We start from the raw sequence: 17,871 nt of genomic DNA on the forward strand, positions 1-17,871 counted from the left end.
CAGGAACAGGCCAAACTGATAATCTGCTGCTCACTGCTCCCAAAATCCCATGGTGATATCCGATATTTACATTGGCTTAACTAAGAAACCTATAAAGTTTAACATTGTTTTAAGAACACAGTGTACATCTGTCAAGACTATTGTTTCAACTGTGACAGTATTTTAAGCAGTAATGAAGATTCACGAGCCAGGCTTTAGCCTGATCTTCAACTCATTTCACAGAGATCAAACCACCAAGTTTTAACACTACTTTGTGTTCCTGTCATCAAAAATGGAATTAACTGTCAAATAACCGTGTAAATTAACTGCCAAGCTGCCAGCAGTATTTACTTCTTGATCTGTAAGCAAATATATACATTATACTGTACAGATATGGTTGGTTTTGTTTGTTCTTTACCACCCTTTTGAAACATTCCTGCTGTATTCCTTAAAAAAAAAATGCAGCATACTTGAAATAAGATAGATAACGTATTACTTGGATTTTAGCTGAAGGAAGTTGACAGATATAAGACTTCGAAAGTAAAAATACTATAATCTACACCTAAGCATCATCCAAAAAAATCCACCAAAAAAAACCCCAAACCCAGAACAACAAAAATCCCCACCCCCACCCCACCTGAAATCAGAAAATTTGAGCTAAGTATTTCTAAGACTTTGCCTGTTGCATCTCCAAGTCCTTCCAGCAAAGGCCTTTTCTCATTCTTCCTCCATGAAATTTATAAATTGACTTTGCAACGTAATGAACTAAATACTCCAACTTTAATATTTTGCATTCATACCAAAAACAATTAACAGTTTTTACAAATAGTGTTATTTACTAAAACAATTCTTGTACAACAGTGCAGTATATCTAAATATATACATATGCCAACATCAAAGAGAGCATCAAAACAAACAAAACCAAAAATGCACTTTGCTACTGTGTACACTTTATTAAAACCAAAGCAGACTGCAGCAGGCTTCTTTTCTTTTTCATGACAAAGACAAAAATTATTTGGATTTCCAGAAGCACATGCAGGATAGAAGAACAACAACAACAAAAAAAAATCCTACCACCTTTTTGCCAAGGCAGCAGCATGAAAAGTGAACTTCAGATCTGCAATTTCACATAGTAGCAAATGGAATGTTTTTAAAACACAAACACCCTAATTTAAGAAACAAGGCTTCAAAAACGTACATGGTGGGGTTTTTTTTACATCTTGAAGCAAAAAGTTCAAACGGCAAGGCCTTCCCACATTTTCCTGTGGTGTTGGATAGTGTAACGCATGAAAGTTAACATTCTGCACTGCAGCTGAAACTGAAAAAGGAGCGTCTGTAGCGTGGAGCTGGTCGGCTTTACCAAGATTGAATAACAGAGTAAACAATGATTCTGCCGGCTGTTAGCAATGGAGGGGTTTGTGGCAATAGAGGGGTTTGTAACTTTACTTTTTTCTTTAAAAAAAAAAAAAAAAAATCTCCTCCCAGTTTTTAACTGGAAACATTATGCTCCCTTGTTCCAAAACAGATCCGTGAAGCTTCTCCGAAGGAAGCTGCAGTTACATCATTCGAAGTGCCGTTGTAGCTGCTGCAATTAGAGATGTTCGTTTTTCATTCTGTCTGTGAAACCCAGCAGACGAGGAATAAGGTAAGACCTTTATATATAAAGGCTGCACAGACATCTTCGAAATATGAGTGAAAAATAAGGTAAGTGATATTAGAGAAAATACTAAAAAAAAATTGGAGAATGAGGTATTAAGCAGTTCTCCAGTGTAAATCTGATGTTCCTGCCATCTAGATGAAATCAGAGAACTATAATAGCAGCCTAGATTTGATCACCAAAATATGTACATGCTATTCAAAGCAAATTCACCTCCTTTGTTACGTCTAAGCATCTGCAATCTGGCGGAATTCTCTGAAGTTATGGTTACTCAAATTCATTTCAGTTCTCCTCCCCTCAAAATTCATGAATAGTAACCGTACCGTGAGGGCAATATGCTGCTCCACACCTGTTGAGAAGCATGCAGTAATTCTTATATGTTGTTCTTTTTTACTGTTGTTTTACTGATGGCTACATGTGCTTTGGCCGGTGACACTAAATACACACCTGCATGGGTACCAGTTACTAAATGGAGGTGGGTAAATACGTTGCAACTGTCTCTGCAACTGCGCACTCTGGAATATACTGCCACGACATCAGCACAGCAAATTTTAACGCGCTGCCTCAGTATTGTTCCTGGGATGCTTTACAGTGAATCTTGACATCTTTGTTATGCCCACATAAATTGAGATGATACACATGGGTAAACAACCTTTGTTTATACAAGTGAAATGCACAGAAGGCACTTTCCAGAGTTTGATCCAGTTCATGATAAACAAGTCACTAAAATACCCCTTCTGGAGTTAATTAACATTTTTTGTATTCCTTAATGAAAGGGTTATATAGCAAAGGTTTATACAAAATATTATGAAAACACTTTAGCCTTTCATTGACAATTTACATGTAAAGAAACAAGACATTCAAAAATTAGGTCTTCTATTGGAACATGAGTAACATATGTTCAGGGATTCTTAAACTTTCAAATAGATTAATTTCCTGACCTTATTTATTTGCTAAAAAGCTCTTCCATACAGTAGCTGTACATGTACTTTCCCCCCTCTCACCCCTATTCAGTGTTCAATACCACAGTAAGACAGAACATCTGTGAACTTGGTGAAAACAATGGATAAACGAGGAATCTCAGAATAAATCACAGCAGAGAAGCCCCAGTAATGGCATCTCCAGGTTCATGATACTAAACCAGCAGAGAGGAGGTGAATTGAAATATAATTGCTAAATTGTCAGTGAGCGAGGAGACGAGAGGGTGAGTGAAGAAATTAGCGCAATGACAGCATCTAGCAAGGTAGAAGGAAGCATCGCTTTCGAGTATCTGGCATACGGGGACAACCAAGTGAGAAGATGAAATCATCTTTTTCTGATAAATGAGAAAAATCAACATGAAGCAATACAGCTCCAAATTCAATTAAATATGAAAATTGTACCTGAAATGGAAAATGTAGGTAGGGTGCAATAGAAACACTCTGAACCTAAAAACCTAGGGATCTACTGCGCCAATTGTGGACAACGAAAACTGATTCTTAGTCAACTAAAATTCACAATTTGTTACAAGAGATACCTTAGAGCAGCCACTTTAATAACGGCATGAAATCAAATAAAAAGTGTCCATCTTTTTTTCAAAACTTTTATTATACTGAATTTTTAGTGGCATTGCATTTTAGAAAGTGTTTTTTGGTCATCATGAACACAAATGAAAGGTGATTTTAATTTTCTTAAAGATGGTTAAATGCCCAAAATAAGTTGGAAGGCAGAAAAACTTAAGATATACTTAAGTTTCCAGTGTTCAAAGGAGAAACCAGGAACAACCATTTCTGTGTTTTAATTGATGGCTGGACTAGATGGTCTGAAAGGTCCCTTCCAACCTAGGCAATTCTATGATTTAAGGAAAGAAGACTTCGAAAATTTTAAAAACAAAGACAAATTAGTAATAAAAAGTATTTTTGTGTAGTCATTTCTGTACAGAATTTCCATAGTCCCTTATTAGGGAACACGTGACACAGCATGTGAAAACCTGAGAATACAAATAGTCAATGTCAGCTGGATTATTCCGAATCTTCAAGCTCCTCCTTGAATCAGGGCCTAAGAACTATGGACTAAAAAGTCATTTTCACTTCTGTGTAGAAATTATACACTTCTATACACATTGTTTCTCTGATAAGGTACCTAAAGCACACAGACAATGCTATCTAAATGAAACTACATGCCCTTTCTAAAGAAAATCACCTCTTCAATCTATTAAAAATGATCTATGACAATATCTTGGATTCTTTTTTTTTTTAGTCTTTCCTTTCAAATTCCACAGACTTCTGTGATGACACCAAGTACTGAAGTAATGACAATTTTTTGAGGGTGCTTAAGAATTCTGGAGAAAAAAACCCCACAAAACATGAAAATACTAGTATCAAAACAGCCAGCTGGCTAGAACATCCCCAACTGGAACACATCAGCTACGGGCACGTTTTGTAACCACCCCAGTTAGAAGTTATGCAAAGTAGTCATCTGAAAGCATTAACAGGGAAAATACCAGTGTCTATTAAAACAGTGAACCAAAGGCGTGTTAGGTAACTGTGAACAGACGCGGGAGCGTATGGGACAACTGAGGTCAGCTTATAGCGTAATGTACAATTGCAACATTTAATTCCAGGAGCACCACACTAAAATATAGTACACAAAAGCAAACCATTTCTGACATACACACTAACAAGACTGAAAACACAGATCTGACGTTGAAGCCATCTAGTATTGCTCTAATTAGAATTAGAGTCGCTGGAAATGATAAGAGGAAACCAGGATGCATTAATAGATTGAACACAAATCCAAAGTAACAACAGTCTTTGTACAAGAAACTCTGATCAGGCATATCTAAAATGCGGCCTTCCATCACCGTGTTCCTTTTGCAGCTCCTCAGCTGTAGAAAGAAAATATCGTGCCTTAAAGAGCCACCTGGGTGAGTTACTGAGAAATGCAAGGGTTTAAAAAAGGCTAATGGCTGTTGCTGCAGAAGAGAATTCAAAGTAACCTGAAAGCAAATGAAAATAAGATGCCTCATAAGCTATTCATACTATAGACGGGCAAATACACTCTAATGGTACAACTGGAAATTGAAGCAGATGTTTAAGGCAGAAGTGTTTGTGTAAGAACAGTAAACAGAACAAATTGCTAAGCAAGGCCACAAGAGATAAAATAAAGCCCTGAAGGTTTGTTCAGCAAAGTGATTTAAATGTCCATAATTCTCCATGTTCTAATTAAGAAGAGTTGAATAAAGTAGTGTTATTTATGTTGTGTGTTCCAGTTTAAAACTCCATCATTTCTCCTCCAACTCAATTCCTCTGTCTTTGGTGTAATCTCTACCAACACGCATAGAGTACAGTTCTGGTTCTCATTGTAAAAAAAACAACTTGGAAAAAATAAATTACATGCTCTTATGATAAAATGCAAGTTTCTGATCTGTTGCATGGTCCCATGATATGTTTAGCAGCCTCTGAATAGTAGTTTTAAGTTATTAATTATATCTGAAGCAGAATCATAATTTGCTGTTATCCCCCCAAATCACTTACTAGTTAACGAGTTTACTTTGGTAGATAAGCCATCTAATAGTCATGATACACTTGTGTTCAATTCAAGAAGCGGTGAAACCTAGACTCGGATAAGTTTGTAAATTCATATATAGACCGTAGCTTGTAAGTGTAACCATGATATGCAGAATTACTGCTTTTCCTGCATTGGAAAAAGACATCACATCTGTCATAAAACCAGACAAAACTATGAAACCTGGTCATCAGTTCATGATTAAAATAAAATAGTAAAGTAAATTATTTTTAAACATTGTGTTAAATATATTCACATGATCACCATAGCTATACGAAATGGCCACTACTGCAATCACACACTATATGTACATAACATATATGCCACGACAGTTTGCAAGTGTTGAGTTTTCACAGACTAGCCAATTTTACCAAACATAAATAATCTTGTACCAATTTTTAGGCATTTTAAAAGGAATTAAATGTCCTAAATATATCCGTTCCTCTGCAAAATTAAAAAAAAAAAATCCTAAAAAGTCAGTGCAAATTGAACTTGTTCACCAAGATAGATTCTTATTAAGCTGAGGATAAACAAAGTTTAAGAGATTAAGGGAAGAAACTCATAGAATTGCCAACTGCCTTTAGCAGAGGTTAAAGAAGATTAGGAATCAGAAGTCCTGGATCCTATAGCAGAGCCTTCTGCGAGTAACTATGCTGTGGTTGTTGAGGTGGCGGAGGCTGTGGTTGTTGTGGAGGTGCTTGTTGACTGCCTGCTGTCTGTGGCAGAGGTGTAGATGCTAAGTTATAGTTTGGCACCTGGGACACATTAGTTCCAGCATTCTGATAAGCAGCAACATCAACAGTAGCAGGTGGTGGACTATACACTGAAGCCTGGTTAGAGTAAGTATTTCCAGCAACAGAGCCAACCATTGCGCTGGGGTAGAAAAAAAAAAAAGTTGAATTAGCAAACAATTTACCAATAGAACAGCAACACTTCATTGCTTCTTCAGCTGTTCTATACACACACATACAAAAATGTCTTAACTCTGGACACCTTGTATATTCAAAACTATAACCAATGAATATTTCAATTAAAACTCAAACACTCTCCTCAGATTTAAACACACCTAACAAACCTCCCATGGATTTAAAACTAGACTGTGAATCTATACTTTGTTTTATTCTAACGTGCAACATGGAATCCCATCTATCTTCCATTCCGCTCATGAGAAAAACCAAAGCCCAGCCAACCGTTTTAAATAGCAAAGCAAGTCAGGTGAAGTAGAAACTCACAGAAACTTGCTTTATCAATTTATGTCTTACCACCCCAAATAAGTAACTTTGGTGGACGTAGACTAACAAATACTTTAATAACTCAAGATGGATGTCTCTTCCAACTTTATAAAATAAAATTACTTTATACAGAGAGTAAAAAAAAAAAAAACCAAACAAACGAATCTTTTCCTAAGGTCACAATATGGGTAGCTTAGCCAAAGCTAAGCATCTTTGGGCATCTACCTAAAATAGAAAGCCACCTGTAGCTCCTTTATAAGGGGAAGCTGCGTAAGCTTTGGTAAGCGTTCATAGCCCATTCGCTTCGTTTCCAAAATGAGCAGAATTCTCCCCATGCTTCCACAATAAGATATTTGAAAAAAAGTACAATACAATATACACTATCTCAGAAGTTATGCAAAGCCAGCCAGAGCAGCAGATAATCTTCACCATTAAATGTATATTAGGTTATCTAAAAAAAAATAAAATAATAAAAAATTATCAGTCATGTCTATATCATTTTCTCTAATTTTTCTTTTATATAAAAGAAATATATATATGAAAAAATTATACATTTCTTATATATAAAATTAAAAACTGGAGAAAAATATAAGAACAACTGAAAAGTTTGAAGTTTGTCAGGAATTTTTACTAAATACACAACACCAATAAAAAACACAATGGAAATAATTTCACCGAAGTATCTTTCAATTGTGTTTAAAATTATATTTCTGTTAAAAAAAAAAAAATCTCCTTTACATATTATCTGTAGTCCTTTACGTTTAAATTGATTTAAACTTGACTAGGGAAATACTTAAAATTACTTTGTGTAAGACGTCTGTGCAGGCTGCCCAGGCAGCCCGGAGCTGGCAGATGGAGTAACTGTGCCTTGGCTGAGAGAAGAGAGCTGTTCAGGAGGAAGGTTGTAGCCTTGAATATGGCCCATCTGTGCACTCCCTGCCACCAAATATGCATTACTTTGAGCTTGCCCCGGATAAACCTAGGAAGTGAAATAAAGGAAAATTAAAAATAAAAGACAAGAAAATTTGGTATTTAATATCTGACTTCAGAACTTAAAAGACAGTCTCTCAAACCTTTTATTACAGATGTTTTACTAGAAAGCAACAGATGTCTTCTACTAAGCGTTGTAGTACGAAAAAACTACCAGGTTTTCAAAGGACACCATTTACATTTCTAACCTCAGTCCAAAAAGATCAAATTCTTTACTGGAAAACTTGTATTCCAGATTTTATTTTAATGATTATCACTCATGCTAATTTAAAGATTCTGCTTTTGAATTAAAATACTGAAGGATGTAAATCATGTAACAAATAACAGTCCAAAGCAGAATACTTTTTGATGCCCAGATAACTTTCACTAAGCAGAATCATTAAAATGGAAAATCAATAAAGTATTATTTTCATGTCATTAGTTAACCTATCAGTTCACACAACTGTTGAGACTGCCATTGTAAAATTGTCTGGGCAGGGCGGAAGGGAAAACAAGCTCTTAAGAAAATTTCAACTGAAAATAAGGTAATATTTCATAACTAACTAGAAGAAAAGCTTACAAGTGTATGTCAACTGTATTCTAAATCAAGACTAATTTTCTAAACTCTACACTTTTGTTCAATCATGAATTATTTGGCTTAACACAAATTACTAGAGGAAATTATCAGGTCTTATGCACAATTGAGTTCCTATCTTAAGACTCAGATGACACATTCATTGAAGGTTTATCAGTATCGCAAAAGAACTTCAGAAGGCAGCAAAGGCATGAGACCTCCGAACTTTTCATAAACCTCCTAACTTTTCAGAACTTATTCTGGCTCATGTTCACCCCAAAATCCAGTTTTTCCCTTTTAGAATTCCCAGACACATGCCCATTTATAAAACAATAAAATTATTTGACAGGGTCACGGCATGATTGCTTATCACATATGAATGGAAGACAATGTTCTTTTTAATGACACTGCAAAAACACACATCCTCTTCTTAAAAGACACTGAAAGAAAGTATGTATTTGTAGGAAGCTAAAAGAACTCAATCAACTACATCTGCTTCAATGTTTATATAATACTGCGTAGGTATTAAGAATTTCGCTTGAATTTTTTTTCACTCACTCAAAAAGCAAGTAAATTATCTGAAAAACAGTTTGAAGTGTTATATATTCCTATAAACAGGAAAAGAATACAGCAAGTGTGCATTAGACTATGGGATGAAAACATTTAAATGTTTAAAAGACCTTTTAAAAATACCACAGTATATGAATTAGCTAAAAGACCTACTCAGAGAAAACAGTCAGTTACATGGCAGAGAAATGCTGCCATGAAACCATGAAAGAATTATAATTTTTAATTTCAGTAATTTAAATCCTAAATGCTCTCTCTTGATATTTAAAAAAAAAAAAAAAAAAAAAAAAGGAAATTGAGAGAGATTGATTTTAGGGTTGGGAAGGCATAATCTTAAACAGGAATTGTACTCCTTTGGTTCTTTACTTTCTTTGACCCACAATGCAAAGGCCTCGCAGCCTTAATTTTTAATTCTATGTGCAACTCAAAGCACAGGATGGGCTTTTTCCATGATCAAAAAGAACTGAACAGAAATGAACTAAAGGTGTTAGAACCTGCAAAAGAAGAACATTCAAAGATTGCAGCTGAAAACAAACAATACTTTTTTTTTTTTTTCTTTTTTTACATACTGTGTTGAAAGAAAACTACTCTTTCATTTGAGATTATTTCTGAGACAGCAAGATGATTTTAACCTAGCATTAAGGTAACAAAGATCATAAAAAGAGGTTTCCAACTCAGCGGGCAAGGGCAGGGGAGACAGAATTAAGAAATAAATTATTACTTGCAATCAACATGCTCCACCACGCTTTATGTATCAGTATATATTTATTTTAATAATGTAGAGAAATATATTGTAAAAGAATATTTGAGCAAGTTTTGTAAAAAAGTTAGCTCATGTGAAAAACTGTTTATCGCTAATAATTTATAAAAAAAATCAACTATAGCTCAGTATGTAATCGATAACATCAATGGCTATTAAAGGTTACATACATACCTGAGAGCCAGAAACACCAGATGACTGCATATAATACTGTTGGTTTTGTAGTTTTGCATACATGGAATACATTGGGTCTTCATTCATCAGTTTGTTATACAAAGAAAGAGCCTCCATTGCTTTAACATTGAGCTCTGAAAGTTCTGAATGTTTCCTAGAAAATATATTTTACAACTTATTCTACAATTTAGATAACTTCAGTAAGAACAGACCATACAGGGAAACTTTTCGTGAAGTGTGATAAGCAACATACTGTTAGTGCCTGGGAAGTGATGCCTGACAAGTGCCATAATGTCAAATGGTACAATACTACAAAATACTATCTGACTAGGAAAAAAGAACGTTCAGACCTCCTCCCAGATGAGAAGATACCAATAAATACAGCTATTTTCTTTGCCAGTATTCACAGAAGTGATTAAGATATCATTAAGTAACAACAGTGGTCTTTTTGAAAATTAATCTTGAGTCAAAACACATGTACGTTTTTACCTGTCTATATCTTCCAACTTTTCATCTATGAGAGGTCCCATCTGGTGGCACATTGCTAGAATAGAAGGACATTAAAATATATCAGACTAATAAAGATTTCCATACTACAAGTCAGAAAGTAATTTTTAAAAAAGTTATCAGATAGAAATGTGTGTAGATGCTAGTTCAGTCGGTTTTTTTAAATCATTACTATAATCTGTATACCCAAAAAATTTTGATAACAGAGGCAGTGTCATGAACAATTTAAGAATGAAATCCAGCAGAAGTTCTCAGTACTGGTACAGTTTAAAAAGTACATTTTAAAAAGGAAATACAGCAAAACAAAACACATTTAACATCCAGGGAGTGTAAAACTGAAAATATTTTGCGTAAAAAAGTTCAGGTAAATCTGAAAGGTGATCTCTTCTTCAAGGAAGAAAATTTGCCACTGCAACCTACATCATGTGCTCAACTAACATTACTACAAAACAGTGCAGGAGAAAACAGGTTGCAATGATTCAAATCATCTGCACATCAAAGACACCAATAGCACATTGGAATATCTCTAATAGCACTATCTCACTGGAATCCTAATTGGGGTAACGGGGCTTTTTTAAACCACTAACGTGTGCAAAAACCAACACAAAAACTTACTAGAAGTTGGAAAAACATTAAAATAAACAAAAATGCAGCCCCCGCCAACTTTCAGCACAAGGACATGGGGTTCATGTAACGGACAAGCAAACCACAGTTAACTAACAGAAAGACTGAGTTTGTCAAATGTAAAATAAGTAGACAAGGAAGCTGAAAGGGGATACTACAGTCTAACCCTACTTCAGAATGCAAAATGTGCCCACTTATCCAAGCAATGAACTATTAACTAACCAAGAGATGTGTTTAACCCCAAGAGCCACTCAACATTCAAACTGAGAGATGAGAAAAAAAAGATTCCGGCATCAAAGATGACCTAAATGCATTATAAGGAGCTTTGGAACACTGTCTTCACTCCCAGTTTTCCCAAATTAGAGATGCAGGAGGTCCTGAAAGCCTCTGGGCCACAATGGGTGAAAGGACATCACTGATGTGTTCCTTGAAGGCAACTCCAGGTGAAAGAGGAGTTGTATGAAAGGCACCCATCTGCTTCTTTGAACCTAGGATCAGTAACACATTGGCAGAAATGCTGGTAAAAGATGTAAAACATGGTGTAAGTTCTGCCTATTTTTATGTTTAACACAAAGTGTGGTAAAAGGCATGACACGGATTGCTTAGATATCTGTATGCTAACACAATGCCTGCACTGCTGCCAACCACAAACCCTGGGGTCCTGAAAGTCCTGGGATGAGTTCTCCAATTTAAAGACATTTGTGACTGGACATCCGGATGGCAGAAGAAAATGAAGTGGGTTCTTATCAAATGTTGATCTGCACCTGCACTGGTAGGAACCCCAAGATCCAATAGACATCTACAACAAAATTCCCAGAAACTATGCCAAAAATAGTAGCTACCCAAGGCCTACCTAAGTGTAGAGTAAGTATGATCTTGAATATGGCATTGCAGAACTATACACAGCCATATGCTTAGCACGTGCTTTTGTAGATAGCTGGGGAGCGCTCATCTGACTATAATACACCTTTCTGAGAGCAGTCCCACAGTTTATATAAAACTCAGTATTGTTCTAATGATCTCACAATGCATTTTGAAAGGAGATCCTAATGCAAGCCAGATCAAGAGGCTTGATATAGGAAATCCCCTTCTTAGACAACAGATAACTATATTTGGTACTTGAAAGAATAAAAAAACATTCATGTTTCTTTTTACCCTCCTTTAGCTTTCGTGGAACTAGAATAACATGCAGACACGTCACTGATGTGCAGTTCCTAAAACAGGACTTGTTTACAGGTATGATGAACCAGATGGGTGTGGAAAGATGAGAGACACCCAAATGCTTACAAGCTTATGCACTTTTTCTTGATTAACTTCTAGATAGATCTGGAATATGCCATTTTCTTTTAACGAAGTCTGATCCTATCTGAATTGTCAGTTTAAGCCAATGTTCTTCTGTCTAATAACTGGTAAGTTTCTTTACTTCCTTCTCCAAAGTCACCTTCCAAAATTTTTGCTGCATCTCTCAATCTAGGTAGAATGGTCTATAATGCCTCTTTGAAGAGGTAGCCTGAATAATTTGACTCTAAATTTGTAGCACTCTATAAGGTATTTGCTAATATTAAGGTCCTATACAAATATGCATGCAAGTGAAAAACAAGTGGGACACCCACAGGTCTCTTCTAAGCCTCGGTAGTATTTCTGCTTCTTCTCACGGAATCTTCCGTATGCCCCCTTTGCAACTCATGCTGTGCTACTCTATGGAGGGAAAAAATGGATGAGTAAAATAAATTTAAGTACTCCTGGGTCTTGAAAATTAAAAGAATATAGAATATAGTTTCCTGGAGAGAGGTGTGGGCTTGTTCTAAGTTAAAATTTTGCACTTAAGTCTCTTAAATGTGGGAAACAGGAAGGAAGACGGTAACTATGGCTCAGGCACTTTCCTTGGGCATGCTTGTGGTATGCACATGAAGCTGAAGTAGTTTCAGCTTAATTTCAGTTAGGTTTGGTATAGGTAATTATTAGAGAGGAAAACAACAAAAAAATCCATGAGATTTTCTTACCCTCAAGATGAAGCAATTCTGGGAGGTCTGGCTGGTCATCAGATGGATCCGCACTTTGTAACATCTGCAAGAGTTGATCCATTTTATCCTAGAACACAAATTGTGTAATTAGGGAGAATGTGGAGGGGCAGAATTAACACCTTCGGGACAGTAAACTAAAGCTGCTATTTACAACAGCCATTTGGATCACTTAGGACTTGGAAATCATCTAGACCAACTTTAAGAAAATACTAATCATACTACTTTACAGGAACGAACAAGGATAAACCAAATGATAAAAATAATTAGTAGGAACAAGTGTAATGCACAGAATACCCACTTATTCCCAAAAGTTCTTCTAAACAGTATTTTCTGAGGAGTTTCTATTATTCCATTCTACTCATTTCATATGCAACACTACCACCTAGTGGGACAGTGCAAATGTTTTGACAGAATATGTTGAGAGAGTATCTTAAAAAGAAATGGGTACTTAAAACTAAGTTCACCGAAAAACTATCCTGCATTTTGTCAGTGTATGAGGTCTGTTAGCACATGAGCAATGTCATTACTAATATATATGAAAGGGTTTTTTTAAGATGATGTTTGGAGGTGTCACATGGTTGACTTCAGAATAAGGCATCCTTGATTAACCAGTTTAAGTGCAACCCATTTATAAAAATATAGAAGAGTGGAAAATTAACAGGTTCTTTGAAAAGTATGTCTTGGAGTGAACTATACTGCTTAACCAAATGTTATATGTAAATGATTAAAAATCACTTTTTAGCTGAGTGCTATCAAATAAATAGCCTTTAACAGGACAGAGTTACATACATTGTAACGAAGTGTAAACTAAAACCATGGTTTTTTCTTCTTAACCCCAGGAAAAACAGGAAGAAGCCAAAGGAACTACTTCCTTAAAAATTATACTATGATCATTTTACGGACAAAACAAGACACTAAAACATAAACTAATGTGGAATAACAGAAGACAAAAGCTGGAAGGCACCTAGAGGCAGGCCTGAGATAAGCTATTTCAGCAGATAAAAAACAAACTTGTATGTCTTGGAAGGAGAAGTATTTCAGGCAGGAGTTAAATAAGTCCTAAATACGACTTTAGGAAGGCAATAAATGATTTTTCATTTCAAAAAACAATGACAGAACCCTAGTTGAGAAAGAAAGGAGAGAGAAAGTGAAAAATTCTGAAGAGAACAGTTCTAAGCTCCCTGGGAGGGAAAGGAAAAAGAAAAAAAAAAAAAGAAAAAAAAAAGGGGGAAAAAAAAAGGAAAAAGGGGGAAAAAAAAAAAGGCAGGGAAGAACATCCTGGGCTGAGATTTGCTGGGAACTTTCCAGAATCACTGCGGTGAGATTGTATGAATCTCACTAAATATTACTTACAGAGCAACAAAAAGCTCACAGTTCTCAGAGAAGGAAAGAGATCTTTCAGACTGGGAGAAGAAGTGGTGGTAGTACTGGAAATAAATCTAAGCCAGCATTCAAGATGGGTAGCTCTGAGGTATCCTGAAGTACCTAAAGCAAAACCTGAAAGCAGATGCTCACTCCAACCAAGCTTTTAGTTTGGAGGTGAACAGATGTACAATCCTGGAGTAGGGCCCTAAAAGGAATGCAGTATCCAAATTCAGTTTCAGAAATTCCTAAGGACTTCAAGACACATTAACAAATTAGAATACTGCAGATATTTTTTTAAAATTAAATCAGCTTTCCATTCTCTTTTGATTATGTTCTCCTGATATTTCAAATTATTTTTGAAGTACAGGACAAAAAGTTTAAACATCACATATTTAAATATACCAGCACCTGAAAATCAGTACTTGTATCACACTTACTTCATCAATATAAACTGGTTCAGGCTCAGGTTCTATTGTCTCTACTTGAACTTCATCACTGAACTGCACTGTTTTCTTCTCAGCTTTCACTGTAGGATAAAAAGACAGATTTTATTTTATAAAATAAAAATAAACAAAACAATGACATAAATGTTATACGGATAGCATGTTGCCTAAAATCTTCGCATTTGAAACATCGACTGTGAAAATTGAAAAAATTAGTATTTTGTTGACTTTTGAAGGCCAAAAACATCTCCACAGACTTAATCAATTTTCATAAACAAATCCGTAAATTGCATAAAAAAGACATCAGTTCACACAAGGTCAATATAAACCCTTTTTAGCAAGTAAATGTCTTTATCGTAGTCTCGCTACAGGTAATATTAATAAAAGTCATCAGGAAAACAGACTGAGATAGAGTGATTAGAAGAAATAGAGCTAGTGAGTCAGGTTTAAGAGAAAACTGGTAAAATCATCTATGACAAACTGGAGCCTTCTTTTCTCCAGAGAAGAGTACAGAATCAAAATTCTCAAATTTTGCTATTTTTTCTCTATCAAATAGTACCTGCAAAAGCATCTTACTCCTCTGTAGTGGAGGTCACAACAAAAAAGCTGCCAAATACTACTCTTATCAGTTAGTCTTAACATAGAACAGGTGACTCCTACAGCATGTAATTCTGCTGACCAGCTCATTTCTTTGGCACACTCGTATTGAGATCACATGAGATTCATCTTGCAAACCATCAGATTTACAGAAATCAGTTCTACCATCTTAAAACCTTGTCTAATATTAAATATTTTTAATAAATATTAAGAGTAGGTTAGACTGATATACATAGACACAAGATGATAACCGCTATGCAGAAAAAAAAATTCCTTCCATTATGCACACATACATACCCAGGGTGTGTTGGTTTCTTGAATTGTTTGAACAGCAGTAATCTGTCTCTGACTCCCATCTGGCCCGGGGCCTTCAGTTTTTCCTTGATTAGAAATGTACCATTGCAACCAGGCAAAAAGGCAACTTGTAAAACACCTGCTGTTGCCTACATTTATCCAGGTGTCAACGGAGTTGTTAAGAGAGTCTCAAGGAAGCTACTGACAAAGTCAGCAGTAGACAGCATCGTATTTTTCAGCAGGTGCCAAGGTGGGCAACCTTGGTCCAACACAAAGATACAACTGTTGTTTGTGAGAGCACAGCAAGGGCTCCGCAGTTTTACTTCAAGTATCACATTAACTTGCAACTGAACTCTATCATAAGGGAAAGGAAATAGGGAAAGTACATCACTGCAGAAATATCCCTTGGGCCACGGCAAGGCTTAACATATATACATAAACGTGGTGTTACTTACTCATTTCTGGCTCAGCAGAAAGATCAGCTGTTACAAAATTTGATGGAAACAATCCTATACCCTGATGAGTTTCACCTTTCCACCAATTTGGATCACTAAAGATAAAAAAAATAATTAAAACCCCCATACATTTAAAAAAACATACTCACATGGTATTTTCTTAAGAATTGCACTGTACAAGGCATTTATATTACTTGTACATAAATACAACTTGTATAAACGCAGAAATCTTCGTACGAGAATCTTTACACGATTACATTTCTATGTAAAAAAATCTAGGAGATAACCAAATAAAGTATTTAATATGTAAATGTATTTTATTGCAATTGTATTCCAATGTATGCTTCTACATAGAAGATACGATTATTCTCAATGGATTTTTACAGTCTAATATACTTCTAGTAGGCATTCTATATAAATTACCTGTCATCGAGGATAGTTATAAGTTCTCCAGCTTTAAAAGTTAATTCGTTGTCTTCAGCAGCCTCAAAATCATAGATTGCACGAACTTTTCGGCCCTCGTGTTTGTGATTTGTTAAAAGGCTTGAGGTGCTTGGATACAAACTGGAAAGTGTTGTTTGCTGTTGCCTTTGTTCTTTTAGTGACAGTTCAATAGCTACAAAAGAAGAGTTAGTCCCATGAAAATTCCCTATAAAAATGGGTTAAATGATATGAAAACTGAACTCTGTGAAAACTTTTAGTATAATTCCATTCCTGTTGCATCATAATAAACTTCTGCCTTTCACTTCGAAATAATGGTAAAAACCAAAAAGATGTTTTACAACTAGAAAGCACAATTCTGCCTACAGATTTAGTGAGGCTTTCAACATGGACAAGATGAATAAATAGCACTTAAGCACTAACAGGATAACTCAGTGAAGTGACCCATTCTTTTATTATTGTTATTACCTTGAACTGATGTAAAGTATTTATATTCTTACTAGCATATATATGATGTTCAACTTTTCCGGATCGCTTGAAACATTAAAAAGATACATATGTTCAGGCACACATTGTTTCTCTGTTAGATTAGCAGTCTTTAGCCTGAATTAACAAAATCAGAGAATTGCACAGATTGGTTGTGGTTGGAAGACACCTCTGGAGGTCGTCTTGTCCAATCCCCTGCTCAAGCAAGGTCACCTAGAGTTGGCTGCCCAAGACTACGTCAAGACAGCTTTTGAATATCTCCAAGGATGGAAACTCCACAACCTCTCCGGGAAACCTGTGCCAGTGTTCAGTCACTCTCACAGTAAACCAGTGCCTCGTTAATTCATAATTCAGAAAGATATTTTTGCTTAGACAAGCAAAATTCCATCCATTCCTGTTTTCTCCCTGGAACAATTTTACACTTGGTCATTTTCAATTAAACTTGACAGAGCATAAAGGTTTCACTCATATTAAATCCTCCTTTCACAAATTTGTGGAAAAAATGATCATGTTTAAGAAGGGACGGAGAGGGACACCACAAAAAAAAAAAAAAAAAAGAGAACAAGCATTAGAGAACCCATGCAGAATCCTAACCTTGGAGACACAAATTCCTTGAAATCCCTTGAGTTGATCCTTTGGCGGATCAACTGTTGAAGAAACAATTAGTAACACATACAGATGGGCTAATGCCAATTTAAATAAATCAATGTTACATTAGATAATAGCTAAACAACAAAAATGTCTATCAAAGATGAGAAACTGCAAACACCCACCAACTACTAGCACAACAGCTTCACTCGTACACTGGTACGATTTAAGCCCAAAGCCATGCAACACACAACAGATTACATTTGAGGTCTTTACATTGCTGAAGTTTGACCTCAAAAAAACAGTATCTAGACCATAAAGATCAAACCGCTCTAAGAATAACTTCACACGTGTCTGGTATAGGATCATTAAATGACCTTTACATATACCTTAGTACAACAGTAAATCAAAAGAAACCATCCTAGTTTTGTTTACTGGGACTGCAGTGAGACATTTAACAGCTACTTATGCTTACAGCAATCAAAGCTTTAAAGTATACTACAGACGCAGTATTCAAAGGAATAAAAGTTTAAAGTAGTATACCCAAAATACTTTGCATACAACTTATACTATAATTCTCATTTTCTCC

The 17,871-nt window shown here is 35.5% G+C and overlaps 1 protein-coding gene across 3 annotated transcripts in view; it reads right to left on the bottom strand.

Annotated features, from left to right (window-relative positions):
- Positions 1 to 740: 740 nt before the first annotated feature.
- Positions 741 to 17,871, bottom strand: part of STAM (signal transducing adaptor molecule) — a 37,378-nt gene continuing 20,247 nt past the window's right edge. The window contains exons 7-15 of one of the 3 annotated variants that reach the window (XR_010069812.1): positions 16,191 to 16,383; positions 15,768 to 15,862; positions 14,416 to 14,504; positions 12,593 to 12,680; positions 9,948 to 10,002; positions 9,459 to 9,612; positions 7,218 to 7,393; positions 6,657 to 6,865; positions 5,919 to 6,055 (exon numbers count right to left, since the gene is read on the bottom strand). Coding sequence is in view for 1 of the 3 variants with exons in the window: in XM_063324725.1 (XP_063180795.1) it covers positions 5,806 to 6,055; positions 7,218 to 7,393; positions 9,459 to 9,612; positions 9,948 to 10,002; positions 12,593 to 12,680; positions 14,416 to 14,504; positions 15,768 to 15,862; positions 16,191 to 16,383 (1,100 nt within the window). In the remaining 2 variants the exon portion in view is untranslated. Of the gene's footprint in view, positions 6,056 to 6,639; positions 6,866 to 7,217; positions 7,394 to 9,458; positions 9,613 to 9,947; positions 10,003 to 12,592; positions 12,681 to 14,415; positions 14,505 to 15,767; positions 15,863 to 16,190; positions 16,384 to 17,871 lie in introns of all 3 variants that reach the window. The other 2 variants (XR_010069811.1, XM_063324725.1) reach the window with 2 other exon arrangements.

The sequence above is a fragment of the Chroicocephalus ridibundus genome, chromosome 2 (assembly GCF_963924245.1).
Source record: "Chroicocephalus ridibundus chromosome 2, bChrRid1.1, whole genome shotgun sequence".
NCBI lineage: Eukaryota > Metazoa > Chordata > Aves > Charadriiformes > Laridae > Chroicocephalus > Chroicocephalus ridibundus.